General features: G+C 43.5%; 1 protein-coding gene across 9 annotated transcripts in view; it reads right to left on the bottom strand.

Annotated features, from left to right (window-relative positions):
• Nucleotides 1–21,176, bottom strand: part of MAP7D2 (MAP7 domain containing 2) — a 107,794-nt gene that overhangs the window by 21,853 nt on the left and 64,765 nt on the right. For 4 of the 9 annotated variants that reach the window (XM_019927646.3, XM_073799162.1, XM_019927645.3 and 1 more), the window contains exons 6-8: nt 20,260–20,382; nt 14,884–15,038; nt 13,154–13,281 (exon numbers count right to left, since the gene is read on the bottom strand). In XM_019927646.3, the coding sequence (XP_019783205.2) occupies nt 13,154–13,281; nt 14,884–15,038; nt 20,260–20,382 (406 nt within the window). The remainder of the gene's footprint in view (nt 1–13,153; nt 13,282–14,883; nt 15,039–20,259; nt 20,383–21,176) is intronic. The other 5 variants (XM_019927650.3, XM_019927649.3, XM_073799163.1 and 2 more) reach the window with 3 other exon arrangements.

Genomic DNA, 21,176 nt, shown 5'->3' with positions numbered 1-21,176 from the left:
TATAAAATAAAAATCCGAATTATCCTCACAGACAAGAACGAACCAAAAGCAGGAGGAAGAAATAAAACGGGGGAAACCACAAGCCCTGCTACCTCATGATGACAGCTCTCCATTAAGCATCGTTTTCCAATCAGCTGCAAAAACCTGCATTTAGGTTCAAACAGCCTGTACTACCGTACAGCAGGGGATCTTCTGCTTGGCAACACTCTCCTTCCATGCTGTCGTCTAGGGCCATACTGCTGCTATAACCACCAGGAGAGTGTCTTAAAGGACCTGGTCTAATGCACCGAGGTGATCAAAACACGTCACTTACTCCCTAGAATGTCAAGTGCATGCTCTGTGCAGCTCCGGTCCAACCCCTGTGCAGGGACAGGCAATGGCAAACAATTACTCCTGGATGTGGGATTTGGAGAGAGAGGCAATAGGAAAGACTGCTATTTCACGGTAGATGACGCAGACAGAAACACCTTCTCCTTCCGTAAGCATTCCTATCTTGACTCATTAAATAGGAACTTCTGCTATAGTAAGGACTGGCAAAAAGCCATTTGCTCTTCTTCCTTGCCCTCAACCTCCTCCCCAAGGAGTGAGGCATGACTTCTCTGCTTGGTGAGACAGAGCAGAGGTGCTGGGCGCCCACCGCCCAGTCCATTTGAGTTCTCTCGGGCACCTGCCTGCAGCGAGCGCACATCTGAGCTTCCCTCAGTGGTGCCTGAGAGGTGGGTTCCCCCCGGGGTCCTGGTGCAGGCGCCTCTGCTGCGCATGGGCAGACATGCGAGGACCTCTTCTGCAGACCCCACTCCCACCAGGAGGGTCCCCGGGGCTGGACTATGGGGAGTGGGTAAGAGGCCTGCACTGGCTGCAGGCCCACTTCATTCTATAGTCTTGCCTTAGTAGCAGAATGCCAGCACCTGGATCCCAACACGAACCCAGGGTCTGGTCTAAATGGCTCACTCACGGAAGGGAATGAGCCCGATGACAGTCACACCCTCAGTCAGTGTGCCCGGAGCCTGTAAGAGGGACATGCAGGGCAGGACTACAGTCCCACGGGGAAAAAGCTGGTCTGCCCTGGGTGTGAGAGGTTCTGACAGCCTCAGACCTACTCAGCCCTGCTCAGCCTTGCTTCAACTTGCTTTAAGAGAACAGTCACGCGTAGGTTCTGTTCACACCACAGACTGTAAGGTTCTGTTCTAAATAATACTGGGCCAATTATCCACGAGCACACATCTAAAAATAATTGCTACCTGATAAGTAAGGATGAATTATTTGGGATAAAACTCAACATACTAAGGAGTCTATCTACATTCCTCTACCCCAGCTCTTGCCCAATAAACAAAATAAATGAGAACGCACACACACACACTCCTCGTACGCACAATACAAACACGACCTTCAAATTAGAGAAGTGTAGGTAAATCATTGATTTTTTTAACAGCGAATGACCAAACTACAGAATACAGTCTTAGAAGTTCCCTATTTTATCTCCAGATCCATAGAGTTTCCTGCTCAGCCTGCCTCACTACTTCCCTACGTGGATGTAGCACCTTGCCCGCAAGAGCTGCTGAGCGTGGGAAGCGTGAACCGGGCAATGCTGGTCTGTCTGGCAGACTCCGAGGCTCTCTGGTCTCCTGCTCACACCACTTACTGCAAGCCAAATGAAGTCTGGCAAAGCTACTGTTTCCCCAATTTCCTAGAAATAGATATCTTGGCTGATGAAAGAAATTAAACACAAATTAATCAGGGAACTCACTGTGCTTTCATAGAGTTTTGTTTTTAAGTACCGTCTCGTCTATCTAATAAGGGTCTATTTGGTCACCACAATAACCCAGTGAGGTAGGTAGGAAATTACTATTAACCATATTTTAGATAAGAAAGCCCAAATCCTAAGTGCTTAAATGACCTTTCCCAAGAGGTGTAAACAGATGAGAGAGCCACGTCACTTGATTTTTCATCTTGCTTTTTTATAGGTTTTCCACTCCGAGTTTTAAAAGTTCAATACTTCCAGTGATTAGACATCTAACAAAGGGAATTCACAAATTTTGTTGGGGTGGTAGAGGTAGGCCTTCCTGACGCACAAGGCAGGATTATATAACCTTTTGAGGTTCCATGACTGGTAGGAAATATGAACAAACACCTCTGTAAGTAGAGCGGCAAGAGGAACTCTCCGGAGAGGGTTGTCATGCTTCTGAACGTGAGTTTACTGCAAAGCAGATCCCCAAAGGACTTTTTTCACTCCACATCTTGCAATCTAGTTCTATTTTTTCCAAAGCCACTTGACTCCAGGCACAGTGAACACAGCCCACCCACAGGATGGGAGGGGTCTGTGGCCTCGTCAGCACAGCTTGGCCAACATTCTGAGAAGTCTATTTGTCAATGGTCCCATTTTACTATTTACTTTCCAGAGAGAAAAAGAGCAATTTTATACCACAGAGACCTGTGGATACCATCTTAACCCAGTGATCAAAGTTACCATCACCAGTAATGAAACAACTTGACATCATGGCCTCCTGATAAGATGTGCTGAGAAGGAACCAACATCCCTTCCATGGGATTCCTGCCCCAAATGTATAACCTGAGTCTAATCATGAGGAAACAGCAGACTGACTCAAACGAAGGACAGTCCTCAAAAAAAAAAAAAACAAAACAGAAAACCGGTCTGTGCTCTTTAAAAATGTCAGGGTCATAAAGAAAGGCTGAAGAACTGTTGCAAGTTAACGCAGACTAAGGAGGCAAGACAACTAATTGCAATGTGGGACGCTGGCTTGGATTCCGGACCAGGAAAAAAACTGTTCCAGAGGATCGCACTGGGACAACAGGCAGAAGTTGCACACGGTCTGTAAATTAAGTCTGTAAATTAAGTCACAACATCATGTCAAATGTTAACTTTTCTGATTTTTCACACTTGTACTGTGGTTATACAAAAGAATGTCTTCATTCTTAGGTATAAAGGGTCATGATGTCTGCAACTGATTCTCAAATGGTTCTTGGAAAATGTGTGTGTGTGTGTGTGTGTGTGTGTGTGTGTGTGTGTGTGTGTCTATGGAGACTATATGAGAGTGAGTAGGGGATGGGAATGATGAAGCAAGTGTGGCTAAATGCTAACAGGATGAGTCGAGTTCTAGTCTTGCAACTCTTCTGTAGGGTTGAAATGATTTCAAGATAAAAAGGTTCTTAAAAATCGGTCTAAACTCAAATTATCCTCTACTAAGACGGACAAATACAGGACAAGGACTGGGTGAGCAGCTAAGTATGGCTGTGAGGAGGGGGTATAACTTAACATTTTCAATTATCCTTTTCAAGAAAATTTTCAGGTAAGAATGTAAAAGCCTATTTGAGAAGGATGGTGGTAACACAAACAATAGTTAAATTGTCACTGCAGGGAGCCCTGATCCACTGTAGATGCTCATCTGTGGGCAGGGAATACCATGCCACCCATCTACCAGAGAAGCCTATGAGAATGGTGCTCGGCAAGGATTGATTAAATGTCCTCAACCATCAGAGAAACAGGCTGGCTCCAGGAGCCTGTGATTCTGAGAGGGAGGTGCTTATTTGGGGCCGTCCATACAACTTTGCCTTCATTTTTTCCCCCATGCGGACTACCTGTTTTGTTTCTAACGCACGATAAAATGAAATTAACCTAGATTCCTGACACAAAATTGATCTCAGGTAAGCTATCTCTGAAAGTCATTATCTTTGGCAGATTATATTTTCCACAGATGGCCACAATAATATCTCCTCCCATCCCACATGATCTTCTTGAGTTTATTTTTTCCATCCCATTGAATCTGAGGTGGTCCCACTGCTTTGACCAAGAAAATACAGCAGAGAAGGAACGCTGTGCCAACTCGGGGCATAGTCCTTAACTGGGGTTAATGGGCCATCATCCTTAATGGGCCGTCTTGGACCTTAAGCTTAGTCGAGCCCTAGGTTGTAATTTAACTGTAGCACCAGATGACATTGAACCGTAATTGCACGGGGGCCCCAGACGTGAGAACTTCCCAGTGAGCCCATGTCAAGCCACAGAACCACCACACAAAAGACCCTAAGAGAGACCCTTCCGGTAAGCCCAAGTCACAGAGCTGTGAGAATTAATAACAAATCGTTGTTTTATGCTAGTAAATTTTAGACAGTCTATTACAGCACCAAGGGATAATGGACACATTCCCCATCATAACGATCAAACTAACTTAGAATACATTTCTAAGAACCTGAAACCATGAGAGAACATTTCACATTGAAGAACTAGGGGTACAGGCAGCACCTACACACAGAGGGCAGAGACAGGCTGGGTAAATGCACTTGACCACACTTGATTTCCTTTCTCTAGGTTACAAGAAGAAAGATATGCTCCATCCACATCTTTGAGAGTCTAGCTGAAGCTAGTTTTTTAAAACCCATACAAGTACCGGACAATGCCAACCAACAATGAAAATAAACTTGAACATTTAAAAGAGCAAAGCCATTAATATGCACAGCCGCCTACAGTGACTTAATTGATCTGAGATCCGGGAGGGGAACAATGCGCTGTCAGAGCCATTCATCACATGGCCCGGCTGGATTTCTGGATGGGAGTTCAAAGTGGCTAGCCCCCCGCCCCAGGCCATTCAAAGCCACGTCACTTCCAGTGTGCTTTAAAGATCACAAGCTTGGTCTGCACAGAGGGAAAGTTGAAAATGCCACTTTGCTTGGGGCTTATTTTGTGTGACACCATTTTAAAAACCAAGTGTTTCTTTTTCATCTTTCTTTAATATTGAGTACACAAAAGAATTTTTATAAAATACGAAAGGTATGAAGAATGATAAAACAAATGTTCACACATGCACCAACCAGCTCAAGGGAAAGACATACTATGCCAGGATCTCCCATGTGCCCCTCCCTGAACCTGTCCCCAACTTCCCACTCAGAGGCCATCATCACTCTGCATTTTATGTTTTCCATTTTCTTAAAATCATTTTACCACATTTATATTCTTAAAAACACACTGGTTTTGCAACATCTAGGAACTCAGTATGCATGCAATCAAACTGCTGACACTCTTCTACAACTTCCTTCTCGACGCTACGTTCCTGAGATCCACCCACTGGCTGCGGGCAGCTGCAATCCACTCTTTTTCACTGCTGTATAGTTTGGTTGGATTTTCAGAATATACTTACAGTCTACTTGACTTTTCACATTTCTCAGACCTGGCCCATACCCAGTGTGGTTCAGCCGCTAATTTTCACCCCAGGGAGAAACGAAATTTCTTTCTGAACATTTTAAAAATCAAGAAACGATTGCTATTCCTTAGACCTGTCAACTTGGTAATTCTGATTTAGAGGTGCCTGAGCAACTTCTATTCCCGGGGCACCTCATAAAGAGAGAAGGATTCTGGAGTTTGACAGTACACAGGCAGTCCAGCTGTGTTAGTATGCGCTATTTTTCCTGCCTGTGTTAGACACAACATGTATGGGGCTCTAAAAATAAAAGCCAGTCCATTAACTTCTCTTTGTTGAAAGTGGCAGGAATACCGTGCAGCACGGTACAGAAACCAGCATCCCTCATCGTTAAAAAATTCCCCAAGTGAAATATACAGCACAGAAAAGAGAATGTTTAAGAAACTGATCAGTGGGAGAATAAACTGTTGAATGTCCCGGAAGGAACGAGGAGGCAAAGGGCCTCAGTCCTCAGGTAGGTTTGGCCCCAGCATTGCCCAGACCTGCCCAGACCACTCTGCTCTCCAGGCCCGCCTTTCCCCCCTGGCTAGCGTCCCACAGACTCATGCTGCGCGCAGACTGTGCAACAATAAACTGAGTCAGCCCCCCGCCCTTGCGGCAGCCTAGCAGGAGATAATCAAGTACAATGAGGCACAGATCAATTCGGCCTGCTCCCTCACCTCATGCAGGGCGCTCTGCTCAAATGTCACCTCCTCAGAGAAGCCTTTTCTGACCACCCGATCTAGCTCCGCCCCTCCACCATCCTCCGCCGTCTGACCCGGACTCATTTTTCTTCACAGCACTTATCACCACCTGATACTATATTTGTTGTTCACTGTCAGGCAAGCTCCACGAAGGCTGAGAAGAGCACTGGACACAGAGTAGGTGCTCTATGGGTGCTGGATAAACGAATGACTGACACAGCTACGTTCTGTCAGCACAGCGAAGGGGGCGAAGTCAGCTTTGGCTAGCTCTGGACAGGAGGACAGCTGAGCTGAGTCCTGAGGGATGAGCAGTACAAGGTGGGCAGCTCTCTCTTTGGAGCAGGCCTGGAACTGTCCTCATCTGGGTCCACATCTCCCTCCCACCTCTCCTGGGGCCCGTCCAAGTGGAGACTATTTTCATTCGTTTGGGGATTCTCTGGAGCATCCGGCACAGTGACTTGCATTCATTCATTCCATGAATACTTATAAAACTTCTACTAGGTGCCCATTACTGTTCTAGATAGAGTAGAAATTTTAAATATTTCTCTAAATTGAACTGCATTTTTAAAAGTCTGGGATTGTGTTTGAGTATCTTTGGTCAGAGAGAGCTTTTTAAAACTCGGATGATATGTCCTTAAAAATATAAAATAGTTGTTGATTCACAACCTTCAAGATTTTCAACTTCAAAGAAATAGCACAGAGCCCACTGCAAGCTTGCTTCCAAAAACTGAATTGTCATCTCTATAGAGGGCAACAACCCTCTTGGTTCACAAAGATGAAATTTACAATGATGATGCAAGGACCATGAGTCAAGACCCAGGAAAGAGGGTAGAATCTGGAAAAAAAACAGGACAAATAGGCTTTTCTCTCTGCTAATGTCAACGTCCCAAACTGACAGGAGAGTACTGACATGCAAATGGAAGGCTCAGAAATAAGACAAAGACAAACAGAGACCTCACAGCTCACCTAATGGATTTGGAGTTTGCGAGAAAGCAATACAATAACCAAAGACAGGCAATACAGGCACAGAAAGAATGCAATGGACTTAAGAAAAAAAAAACCCAAGATGCTATTAATTCAGTAATGCGCTACAGAAAGATTTTCTTTATGGAAAGCACATACATCGATAACCAGTAGTAGTAGTTTATAAAAACCATAGCAATCTCTGAGCAAAACCATATTAGCGAAAAAGTCTCTGTTAGGAAGCAAAAAATCAGATATAAGTGCTTCTCTCATCTCGAAACATTTTTTAAAAATTCCCAAGTGTTAGAGGGCAGACAGCAGAAGCAAGAAGAACTACAATCCTGCAGCCTGTGGAACAAAAACCACATTCACAGAAAGACAGACAAGATGAAAAGGCAGAGGGCTATGTACCAGATGAAGGAACAAGATAAAACCCCAGAAAAACAACTAAATGAAGTGGAGATAGGCAACCTTCCAGAAAAAGAATTCAGAATAATGATAGTGAAGATGATCCAGGACCTCGGAAAAAGAATGGAGGCAAAGATCGAGAAGATGCAAGAAATGTTTAACAAAGACCTAGAAGAATTAAAGAAGAAACAAACAGAGATGAACAGTACAATAACTGAAATGAAAACTACACTAGAAGGAAGCAATAGCAGAATAACTGAGGCAGAAGAACAGATAAGTGACCTGGAAGACAGAATGGTGGAATTCACTGCCACAGAACAGAATAAAGGAAAAAGAATGAAAAGAAATGAAGACCTCTGGGACAACATTTAATGCAACAACATTCGCATTATAGGGGTCCCAGAAGGAGAAGAGAGAGAGAAAGGACCCGAGAAAATATTTGAAGAGATTATAGTCGAAAACTTCCCTAACATGGGAAAGGAAATAGCCACCCAAGTCCAGGAAGCGCAGAGAGTCCCATACAGGATAAACCCAAGGAGAAACACACCGAGACACATAGTAATCAAACTGGCAAAAATTAAAGACAAAGAAAAATTATTGAAAGCAGCAAGGGAAAAATGACAAATAACATACAAGGGAACTCCCATAAGGTTAACAGCTGATTTCTCAGCAGAAACTCTACAAGCCAGAAGCGAGTGGCATGATATACTTAAAGTGATGAAAGGGAAGAACCTACAACCAAGATTACTCTGCCCGGCAAGGATCTCATTCAGAATCAATGGAGAAATCAAAAGCTTTACAGGCAAGCAAAAGCTAAGAGAATTCAGCACCACCAAACCAGCTTTACAACAAGTGCTAAAGGAACTTCTCTAAGTGGGAAACACAAGAGAAGAAAAGGACCTACAAAACAAACCTGAAACAATTAAGAAAATGGTCATAGGAACATACATATCGATAATTACCTTAAACATGAATGGATTAAATGCTCCAACCAAAAGACACAGGCTTGCTGAATGGATACAAAAACAAGACCCATATATATGCTGTCTACAAGAGACCCACTTCAGACCTAGGGACACATACAGACTGAAAGTGAGGGGATGGAAAAAGATATTCCATGCAAATGGAAATCAGAAGAAAGCTGGAGTAGCAATACTCATATCACATAAAATAGACTTTAAAATAAAGAATGTTACAAGAGACAACGAAGGACACTACATAATGACCAAGGGATCAATCCAAGAAGATATAACAATTATAAATATATATGTACCAACATAGGAGCACCTCAATACATAAGGCAACTGCTAACAGCTATAAAACAGGAAATCGACAGTAACACAGTAATAGTGGGGAACTTTTAACACCTCACTTACACCAATAGACAGATCATCCAGACAGAAAATTAATAAGGAGACACAAGCTTTAAATGACACAATAGACCAGATAAATTTCATTGTTATTTATAGGACATTCCATCCAAAAACAGAAGATTACATTTTCTTCTCAAGTGCGCACAGAATATTCTCCAGGATAGATCACATCTTGGGTCACAAGTCAAGCCTCAGTAAATTTAAGAAAATTGAAATCATATCAAGCATCTTTTCTGACCACAGCACTATGAGATTAGAAATCAATTACAGGGAAAAAAACGTAAAAAGCACAAACACATGGAGGCTAAACAATACGTTACTAAATAACCAAGAGATCACTGAAGAAATCAGAGGAAATCAAAAAATACCTAGAGACAAATGTCAATGAAAACACGACGATCCAAAACCTATGGGATGCGGAAAAGCAGTTCTAATAGGGAAGTTTATAGCTATACAAGCCTACCTCAAGAAACAAGAAGAATCTCAAATAAACAATCTAACCTTACACCTAAAGGAACCAGAGAAAGAAGAACAAACAAAACCCAAGTTAGCAGAAGGAAAGAAATCATAAAGATCAGAGCAGAAATAAATGAAATAGAAACAAAGAAAACAGTAGCAAAGATCAATAAAACTAAAAGCTGGTTCTTTGAAAAGATAAACTAAATTGATAAACCATTAGCCAGACTCATCAAGAAAAAGAGGGAGAGAACTCAAATCAATAAAATTAGAAACAAAAACGGAGAAGTTACAGCAGACACCGCAGAAATACAAAGCATCCTAAGAGACTACTACAAGCAACTCTATGCCAATAAAATGGACAACCTGGAAGAAATGGACAAATTCTTAGAAAGGTATAACCTTCCAAGACTGAACCAGGAAGAAAAGGAAAATATGAACAGACCAATCACAAGTAATGAAATTGAAACTGTGATTAAAAATCTTCCAACAAACAAAAATCCAGGACCAGATGGCTTCACAGGTGAATTCTATCAAACATTTAGAGAAGAGCTAACACCCATCCTTCTCAAACTCTTCCAAAAAATTTCAGAGGAAGGAACACTCCCAAACTCATTCTATGAGACCACCATCACCCTGATACCAAAACCAGACAAAGATACGACAAAAAAAGAAAATTACACACCAATATCACTGATGAATATAGATGCGAAAATCCTCAACAAAATACTAGCAAACAGGATCCAACAACACATTAAAAGGATCATACACCATGATCAAGTGGGATTTATCCCAGGGATGCAAGGATTCTTCAATATACGCAAATCAATGTGATACACCATATTAACAAATTGAAGGAGAAAAACCATATGATCATCTCAATAGATGCAGAAAAAGCTTTTGACAAAATTCAACACCATTTATGATAAAAACTCTCCAGAAAGTGGGCATAGAGGGAACCTACTTCAACATAATAAAGGCCACATACGCCAAACCCACAGCAAACATAATTCTCAATGGTGAAAAACTGAAAGCATTTCCACGAAGATCAGGAACAAGACAAGGATGTCCACTCTCACCACTATTATTCAACACAGTTTTGGAAGTCTTAGCCACGGCAATCAGAGAAGAAAAAGAAATAAAAGGAATACAAATTGGAAAAGAAGAAGTAAAACTGTCACTGTTTGCAGATGACATGATACTATATATAGAGAATCCTAAAGATGCCACCAGAAAACTACTAGAGCTAATCAATGAATTTGGTAAAGTAGCAGGATACACAATTAATGCACAGAAATCTCTTGCAGTCCTATACACTAATGATGAAAAATCTGAAAGAGAAATTAAGGAAACGCTCCCATTTACCATTGCAACAAAAAGAATAAAATACCTAGGAATAAACCTACCTAGGGAGACAAAAGACCTGTAGGCAGAAAACTATAAGACACTGATGAAAGAAATTAAAGATGATACCAACAGATGGAGAGATATACCATGTTCTTGGATTGGAAGAATCAACATTGTGAAAATGACTATACTACCCAAAGCCATTTACAGATTCAATGCAATCCCTATCCAATTACCAGTGGCATTTTTTATGGAACTAGAACAAAAAATCTTAAAATTTATACGGAGACACAAAAGACCCCGAATAGCCAAAGCAGTCTTGAGGGAAAAAAACGGAGCTGGAGGAATCAGACTCCCTGACTTCAGACTATACTACAAAGCTACAGTAATCAACACAATATGGTACTGGCACAAAAACAGAAACAGAGATCAATGGAACAAGATAGAAAGCCCAGAAATAAACCCACGCACCTATGGTCAACTAATCTATGACAAAGGAGGCAAGGATACACAATGGAGAAAGGACAGTCTCTTCAATAAGTGGTGCTGGGAAAACTGGACAGCTACATGTAAAAGAATGAAATTAGAACACTCCCTAACACCATACACAAAAAAAACCTCAAAATGGATTAGAGACCTAAATGTAAGACCAGACACTATAAAACTCTTAGAGGGAAACATAAGAAGAACACTCTAACATAAATCACAGCAAGATCTTTTTTGTTCCACCTCCTAGATTAATGGAAATAAAAACAAAAATAAACAAATGGGACCTAATGAAACGTCAAAGCTTTTTGCACAGCCAAGGAAACCATAAACAAGACGACAAGACAACCTTCAGAATGGGAGAAAATATTTGCAAATGAATCAACGGACAAAGGATTAATCTCCAAAATATATAAACAGCTCACACAGCTCAATATTAAAAAAACAAACAACCCAATCCAAAAATGGGCAGAAGACCTAAATAGACATTTCTCCAGAGAAGACATACAGATGGCCCAGAAGCACATGAAAAGCTACTCAACATCACTAATTATTAGAGAAATGCAAATCAAAACTACAATGAGGTATCACCTCACACCAGTTAGAATGGGCATCATCAGAAAATCTACAAACAGCAAATGCTGGAGAGGGTGTGGAGAAAAGGGAACCCTCTTGCACTGTTGGTGGGAATGTAAATTGATACAGCCACTATGGAGAACAATATGAAGGTTCCTTAGAAAACTAAAAATAGAATTACCATATGATCCAGCAATCCCACTACTGGGCATATACCCAGAGAAAGGCATAATTCAGAAAGACACATGCACCCCAATGTTCATTGCAGCAGTATTTACAATAGCCAGGTAATGAAAGCAACCTAAATGCCCATTGACAGACGAATGGATAAAGAAGTTGGGGTACATATATACAATGGAATATTACTCAGCCATTAAAAAGGAACAAAATTGGGTCATTTGTTGAGACGTGGATGGATCTAGAGACTGTCATACAGAGTGAAGTAAGTCAGAAAGAGAAAAACAAATATCGTATATTAATGCACATATGTGGAACCTAGAAAAATGGTACAGATGAACCACTTTGCAAGGCAAAAATAGAGACACAGATGTAGAGAACAAATATATGGACACCAAGGGGGAAGGGGGGGCGGGGAGATGAATTGGCAGTTTGGGATTGAGATGTATACACTGATGTGTATAAAATTGATGACTAATAAGAACCTGCTGTATAAAAAAATAAATAAAATAAAATTCAAAAATTAAACAAAAGAAAAAGAAATGTTAAAGAAAAGAAAAAAAATTCCCAAGTGTTCATTAAATCTGTGTATTATCCTATGTTCTCTGAACCAAACTGATGCACCAAACAAGTTTTATATGATTCTCTCTATATAGTTTCCTTTTTTCCAAATTAAAATCATATTTCTCTTTCTCTCTCAGTACTACTGAACATGTTTCCATTCTACTGCTGGAATGAGTTATTTACTGAGTCATTCTTGTCAGTTACTAGCAGTAAAATGTTTTAAAGACTTAAGTCAGTGGTCACACAGTGTAAATTCGTTTTCCAGTTACACAGTTTTTCACTGGCTTCATTAGGAAAACATACAGCTGATGGTGACTGAGAAGTTATTATTGTCTCTCTGTTAAAGAGACAAAATGAGAGAGGGGGGCTTCCCTGGTGGCACAGTGGTTGAGAGTCTGCCTGCCGAGGCGGGTTCGTGCCCCGGTCCGGGAAGATCCCGCATGCCGTGCAGCGGCTGGGCCCATGAGCCATGGCCTCTGAGCCTGCGCGTCCGGAGCCTGTGCTCCGCAACAGGAGAGGCCACAGCAGTGAGAGGCCCGCATACTGAAAAAAAAAAAAAAAAAAATGAGAGAGGGCCTGAGAGCGAGTGTGAAGCACAGGGGCTCCAGAGCCCAAGCGCAGTGCAGTCACTTCACTCCAGATGCAGCTGAAGGAGAAAGAAGGGGAATGCCAGAAAAGTAGAATGGGACTAATGGACCTGAAGAAAACACGCCGAATGGGTTCATCTTGGTAAATCAGAGTCCAGTATTTACCAGGCAGCAAAGCCCTCAAGAGCACAACATTTATCTAGAAGATACACAGTGCACCTCGGCGGGCTGGCCACACCTCGTGGGGGAGCTAGAGGCACACGGCACAGAGCCCCCCAAACTGCTTTAACCATCCGACTATGGAGAAGGGGAAAGATGCTTACTTGGGTGTCACAGGAGAAGACGACCTCTTAGAAACGCCTGCTGGAAAATCGCATCTTCTCAGAGGAGACATGAGGCCCACGCTGGGAACGGAAGTTGTTGTTTTTGGCCCCCTCTTCATCTTCTCCGTCTGTAGGGGACACAGAATAGGACGTCCATGGCCCATGACTGCCATTACTTCTACAATTTCTAAAAATACCGCAGATAGAAGCAATGTACAGCTTTCTTTCAGAAGGAACCATACGGAGCTATACTGCTTCTCACAATGGGAATCTTTGCAGAGAAGCACCAGGGGGTCATCATATTTAGGTCATTCAGCTAAAAAAAAAAACCAAAAAACCCCTCAGCCTTAAAACATAAAGACCGCCTTCTCCTTGTTATCTTACAAAAAGCTAACAATGGAACCAGATTATGGTCCTGGACATATAGAAGCTGGAACGAGTACCAAGATATACAATCACTATTAAAAAAAAAAAAAAAGCTATAGGTGGGTGCAAGACAGGGAGCTGGGGACCCTAACAGTGTACGCAGTTTAACGGGGACTGCAACCCCTCCATCCCTCTATGTCTTCCCCATGGCCTGCCTCACATGGGCCTCTGTGACTGGCCCGCGGCAGGCAGTCTGCAACGGTGGTCCCCTTCTCTCCCTATTGTGATTTTCCGCAGCAAATCCTCACGCAGCCCCCATGCCTACATACATTAGCCCCTTCCACAGGAATCCACCCAGCAGTAAAACCCTAGGGTCTGAAACATTCACTTCTCCTGTGAGAACCTTGGGATCACACTGGATTAAAAAAATAAATATGGTGTTATAAAATAAATGCCCAATGGTAATGTGGTGTTTAAAATGAGTCCGGATGTCATTTGATGCTCCTTGCTTTAACAGGTGGAGCTCAGTTCCCTTCTCCTCAAGCGTGGGTTTGGTCTCTCTCTCTCTCTCTGATCTCTTGCTCTAGGGGAAGCCAGCTGCCATGTTATCTGGACACTCAAGCAGCTGTCTGGAGAGGTCCATGCAGTAAGGAACCAGGGCCTCCTGCCAACGGCCACGTGAGTGAGCTGTCCTGGAAGAGCCCCAGCCAAGCTTTCTGACGACTGCAGCCCTGGCTGCCATCCTGACCACACCCTCATGAGAGACCCTGAACCAGAAGCACCCAGCTAAGCCATCCTCAATTTCTGACCCAAAGAACCAGTGAGGTAATAAACATTGGCTTTAAGCTGCTAAGGTTTGGGGTAATTTGTTACATAGCAAGTGTAACTAACGGAAGTAGTATGGCATGTATAACTTCTAAACAAATCTACACAATCGGGGGCACCTGCTCAACATCTGCCTTACTGATAGTGTTACCATGACGACAAAAATGTTTAAAGCCCACTGCTGTGGATGAAGGTTGACCTAGAACTTCAGTTCTAGTTGCCTGTAGAGGCAAGACTGGCCCAGAATCAGACATCCTTAAAGAAGCAGAGAAAGGGCACTCGGAACATTCCTTCTGACGCCCGTCCTCTGGAGGACAGGCTATAATGAGGACAAGGGCTTTAGGAATCTGTTCCAAGGCACTAAGATTTAGGAGGGTGCAAAAAGTTAAATGATTTTCAAAGGTTGGGTGCAGTTTTAAACCAAATCTGCCCCTTGAGCAGTCCCTGGAGATAGATGGAAATAGACCCCAGGTCAAGTGCAGGGAGTAATCACACTGTCAGATAAACCAGTCCTGAGGGGCGAGTGGGTATAAACCTACCGGAGAGGCCTCCGCTCCTGCAGGGGCTCCTTTCCCAGCATCTCCTACGCCAGATGTAGATGTCGTCTTCTTCTTCTCGGCATTTCGAGTGGGAGAAGACTTGTAGGAAGATTTAAGGGGGCCAGCAGGAGCTACACGAGGACAGGCATGGGATACTAGAGAGTTACAGTATAAAACCCAGAGACACAGGGAGCATAGACGGAAAAAGTAGGGGGAACAGAGGGTTGGGAAGAACACCACATTTCTGTTAAAATGTGACACGGGCAATCCACATTCTCAAAATACCACCACACTTTTTCTAGTGTACACAGAATAGACCGTATCTTAAAAGACCCCCATACTCAATGCTCAAGAGTCCAGTTCATTTCAGGAGTTCAAAATCTGGGCTTTGGAGCCAGATGGACCTAGCACCATCACCTAATAGCTGGATCACCTTGGGTAGGTGACTTAACCTCTCTAAACGTCAATTTCCTTGTACAGGAGACAGTTAACATAGCAGACCTGACTGCTGTCCTTGGAAGGGCATGTTCACAAGGTTGACCCTTGTAAGCATCTGGAAGCTTGGATTTCAGGAGGGTTCTCACCATTAACTGATGAGTAGCTCACTGCGCCTAAGCTGTCTGTACAAACAACATGACTGATCTTGCTTTCTTGCTCTGAGTCTGGAGTGTGGTATGTGCCTGGCAGGGGGTGCCTACGTGACCAGCGCTGGGCGCTGAGTCTCTAACGAGCCTCCCTGGTTGGCAACATTTCACGCGTGTTGTCGCAGCTCGTTGCTGGGGGACTCAGGCACATCCTGTGTGACTCCACTGGGAGGGGACTCTTGGAAAGCTGCACCTGGTGTCCTCTGGACTCGCCCGTGCGCCAATTCCCCGTGCTGATCGTGCTGTGCGGCCTTCCGCTGGAACATCTCAGCTACGAGCGCCACCACATGCTGAGTCCTCTGAATCCTCCTAGCGAATCACTGAACCCGGGGTGGTCTTGGGGACCCCTGACACAATTGGCGTCAGAAGCAGGAATCCTGAGAAAGACCCTGATTCCCTGATGTTTGGTAAAAGGAAGGAGAAAGGGGTGGAGGATGACGACCCACTGATGCCTGCTGGCTACGGAGCCCCCACCAGAGGAAACCGCAGCCATCTGAAGATGACCCGTGGAACTCCAAGTGCTGGCTTGCTCCGTCCTCCGGCTGCTTTTGGCCATGCTGGCTTAAGTGAGGGGAAGAGTGCAGCCCAGGTGATGCCTTTAGTTTTCACTTTCTCCTCCAAGTGGAAGTGGGACACAACCTCCTTGTTTTTTTTTACCACCAGTGGCTTGGCTGGAATTTAAATTCTGAGTAGTGGAACCAGAACAAGCCTCCATACCTGGTGATTTTTGCATAATGGAGCCTCTGGGAAAAGGGAGTTGTAAAGAGAGAGGCAATCTCCAGACAGAAACACACTTTTGAAGTTTTAAAAATCAACCCGGAACCACTGTAGATACAGAACACCCCTCCGTGGGGCCCTAACCTGAGAAAACATCACAGATGCTGGCTGGACCATCCGGGTCACAGACAAATGCACACAGGAAAGGGCTCGTTCTCTGATGGGACCATCCGACACGGAACTGCTGGTGGGCTCTCGACTTCTGATGTGGAGCCTGACTGCATTTCTAACTTGTAATTCCTGCCAGAGCTGCAAGCTGGGAAAGGGCACTCAAGGGAGTGTGACCCCTCCGTCCACCTCGACGAGCAGGCTCAACCCACTCTGGGGGATGCACCACTGCTGACGAGACAAGACGTCTGGTGTTTGACTTTCCAGATTGGCTACGGTTTGTTAACAACGGACCGAGAGCCTGACTCTACTTCCCTTGCCCTTCTCCTGCTACGCACACCTCAGAAAGGCAACTTGTTCAATGCACCTGTCCCTGAAAAGGGACTGATCTTTTCTAGGCTGCTCACTGGATAAATGAAGAGGATGGAAGAGACAGGGGGTGATGCAAACCTAGTTTGAAATTTTTTGAAAGTTCAGGATTTTGTCCCAGTTTCTGAGCATGATGTGTCATTCTGCTTAAGTTGGACACATTCTTTTAAAATAAAAATGCTCTTGTCCTTCTTGCATTCAACCCTTCCAGATGAAAGGTCCATGTTAGAGGAAGACTGAGAAAATGTAAAGTTGTGATCATGGAAAGGGGCATGCTGATAACAATGGAGAAAAACAACAAAACCCAGCCCCACTGGAGTGGTGCAGGGGAGGGCCAGGGGAGGGGCATTCACAATCTTTCTCTTCCAGAACTGTTTCTGGGAACTCTCCCTTCTTGCTGAAGGAAAACCACACTGCCTTTGCAAGCTGCTGCCAGCGCTTCAGATTCACACAGATTGCAGGTGACAGCGTGACCTGAGACGGCAGGGGCAGGCCAGCTCCTGCGCAGTCCCCGCTCAACACCTCCACACACAGTCCACGCTCGGCCGGAGATGAAGCCAGTGTCGCTTGCAGAACTGTTTAGAATGGACTGCATCAGGCAGTGCCTCTGAAAGCAAGGACTGAGAGCTGGGGGCCCTGTGAGCCTGGACTGCCTGCCCAATGCACATCCTGCGTGGGGTGCCCGAACATCATAAACTCTGTTTCCAGGGGACATGTGTGCTCTCGGGGACTGTACTTGTACCATCACGACACTGCCTCAGCCCTGGATGGCTTTGGGCCAGCTTCATCTTACTGCCCAGCGCTGGCTGGGCCTGAATTGATGCCTCAGGCCAGGTAGAAGAGGTTCATATGGAAACTTACAGAGGAAGCCAGCTGGCTTTCTAAGACAGACCTTGATGGTGACTGGTCTGTGTCTTAACTGTCTAAGTCCAGCACCCCTACATGGCATAAGTGAGATCCACACGGTAGGTTGGCCTCAGCCTGCTATACGAGCTCCTATTGGTAATAATTCTGCTGTAAAGACACCGTGGCCAAGGACCAAGGGGGTGAACTGTGCAGAGAATAACAGAAAAAACACAGCAGGCCTAACTGCTTTCCCTGGAAAGGCCTGCTTACCACGCTGGCCCCGGCATCGGGGAACTTGGATTTGGGCAGAGTTCCCACCGTTAACTGGTAAGAGTGGCTCACTGTGCCTAAGCTGTTTGTACAAACAACATGACTTACGCTGAACACCTGCTTTCCTTCTGAGTTTGGAATTTGGGTACGTACCTGGCAGGGGGTGCGCACGTGACCAGCCCCCACTACAAACTCTGGGCACTGTGTCTCTAATGGGCTTCTGTGGTTGGCAACACTTCATACATGTGCTAATTCATTGCTGGGGGAACGTGTCCTGTGTGACTCCACTGGGAGAGGACGCCGGGAGCCTGTGCCCGGTCTTCTCTGGACTTTGTTCCATGTACCCTTTCCCTTCGCTGATTTTGCTCTGCAGCTTTTTGCTGTAATAAATCATAGCTCTGAGCTCTCCTGGAGAATCATCGAGCCTGGGAGAGCTCCTCCTGCCACATTTCTCATTCTCAAAATGGGGATACTTCCTACTTGCCAGGAATTTTGTATTTGTTTGAGATAGAATTCATACACCATAAAGGTGTACAATTTAGTGGTTTTTAGCATATTTACAAGGTTGTGCAACCATAACTACAGTCTAATTCCAGAACATTTTCAACACCCCCAAAAGAAACCCTGTTCCCATTAAGCACTCACTCCTCTTCCCCCTCCCCTAGTGCCTAGTAACCACTTATTTACTGTCTCTCTGGATTTGTCTATTCCAGACATTTCATAAAAATGGAATCATAAAACTTGTGGCATTTTCTGCCTGGCTTCTTTCACTGAACGTAATGTTTTCAAGGTTCATCATGTAGCATGTATCAGTAATTCATTCCTTTTTATAGCTGAATAATATTCCACTTTATGGATAAACACATTTTGTTTATCCATTCATCTGTTGTTGGATATCTGGGCTGTTTCCACATTGTGGCTAATCTGAATAATGCTGCTGAGAATACTTGTGTACTTCATTGTGTATGTTTTCAATTTCCCTGACTCTATACCAAAGAGCAGAATTGCTGGTTCATGTGGTAACTCTAACATTTTGAAAAACTTGTCAGACTGTTTTCCAAGGCAGCTGCACATTTTACGTTCCCACCAGCAGTGTATAAAGGTTACAATTTCTCCCACATCCTCGCCAATACATATTACAGTTGACTCTTGAACAACACAGGTTTGAACCGCACGGGTCCACTTACACGCAGATTTTATTCAATAGTAAATACTACGGTACTATTTGTGGCTGGTTGAATCTGCGGATAGGGAACCAAGTATACAGAGGGCTGATTATAAAGTTAAATGCAGATTTTTGACTGAGGCGGGCTGGTACCCCCAACCCCTAAATTGTTCAAGAGTCAACTGTATTATCCTTTTTTTCTTTGAATTTTAGCCATCCTAGTAGTGGGAAGTAGTATCTCATTATGGTTTTGATTTGCGTTTCTCTAATGACTAAGGATGTTCAGCATCTTGTCATGCGCTTATTGGCCATATATATTGTATATATTCTCTGCAGAAACAGCACAACTACTTGGAAACAGATATAACTAGGTAGAGGACAATATGTCATCTATATGTTATCTCACTGAATACACTATATCTTGGGAACTGACACGGAGACCAGACGTGCCCTAATGTGGACACGGCATTACTCCCTTGCAAAACTCACAGGGAAAACTAGTGCCCATTAATTTTTTTTTTTTTTTTGGTCCCCATTAAACTTGCCATGATGGTTTGATCTGCTTTGGTCAAGGAAGGCTTTTGACGGTGTGGCCCACTGTTGCTTGGACTTCAGTGTGTAGGTCTGGCGGCGCCTGAGAGTCCACCCTCCTACAAGCTCCCAGGTAATACCAACGCTGTTGGTCCATGGACCACCCCTTGAGTAGTGAGGCTCTAGATACCTGTTCTGTGTCCATCATTGTGCTATCTCATTTAATCCTCATGACAATTTAAAATAAGTCCACTTTAGAGATGAGGAAACTGAGGCTTAGAGAGGTTAATTAACTCACCCAAAGTGGTAAGAGCTAGTAAGAGGTAGAGCTGGTTATGGGACTTCTGAGATTGCAGTTTATAGGCTATTTTACCAAACCGTCTTTTTAAAAAAGTCTACTAACCGCCATAGCTCATGAGATGGATTTTTTTCCCCTAATCCACAGGCCCTCACTCATAAAATAATTTACTCACCTCCGTGACACTTGAGAGAAAAGAAATATAGCAACAATAAAACAGTGGTGGGTAGGAAACGTTATTAACCACAGAAGACATTTCATGAAGCCAACAAATGTGAAGCAAGATACAAAAGTTCAGGAATAACTCAAAGGCCAACCAATACCATTTGGGGCATTTTCCTCAGTGTCACCAGCTTGGCCTCTTTTACCTGAGTGACTGGCCTGCTCAGAGAGCATGAGTGCACTTCTGCTTCTGGCTAAAGAAGCCTGTGTGGGTGTCAACAGTCGCATAACAAGAAAGGTTTCCATGGGACTAAGGTGCGTGCGATGAGCTGAGGGACGGAATCAAATGAAAATTTTAAAAAGCGAAATTAAAACAAAACAAAATAAAATGCCTAAAACAACACAGTGCATGATGCAAATCAACTTTGGGGTGGCAGAACGAATGTGGAAAGAAAAAAATATTGTAGCAAAGGATGGCTTTGGAGCTTGTCATAGTAAAAGAAAACAGACGCTGTGTCATTTAGAGCTTGGGAGAGTGTGTTACTTCTCTTGGGGTGCCAGAATTCATTCAACATGCTGTTACAGAATTAGCGTATCACCTGTATCACCCGAAGAGAATTAGCCCGTATTCCAAGATGTCATATGGACTCAAGAAACCATTTACTCACCAAGTAGATCTAACATTGGAAAAAAAGATTACTCCTACAAAACACTTGTTTTAGGCCCTCTGTTAGGAAATATTTCATAACACACTGATTTTGTTAATGTAGAGATATGCATCCTTTCATACTTTTCCCAAGCAAGTAAGGGCAAAAATTAAATCAGAAACATTAAAAAAAATAGCCAACTAATTATCTGCTTTAATGGAAGTAGCAGTATCCATAATCTAAAATTCAGTGACTGAAATGTTATTTTGATGGTTTCGGAACATATTATATGATAATGGATTAACTTTTCAATGACTTCGTCTTCTTTGGGTATCCACTAGCCAGTAAATGGCTTGGGAATTTCAAATTTTCAACTACTAATCCACAAGCAGATAATTCAGTTGCCAACAATATATAATAACATACTGATTATCTCTACACATTAATCAATGCAAATATGAATTTAACATCAACTT

This window comes from Tursiops truncatus, chromosome X (genome assembly GCF_011762595.2).
Source record: "Tursiops truncatus isolate mTurTru1 chromosome X, mTurTru1.mat.Y, whole genome shotgun sequence".
NCBI classification, from domain to species: domain Eukaryota; kingdom Metazoa; phylum Chordata; class Mammalia; order Artiodactyla; family Delphinidae; genus Tursiops; species Tursiops truncatus.
This window is presented reverse-complemented; position numbering and strand designations above follow the sequence as displayed.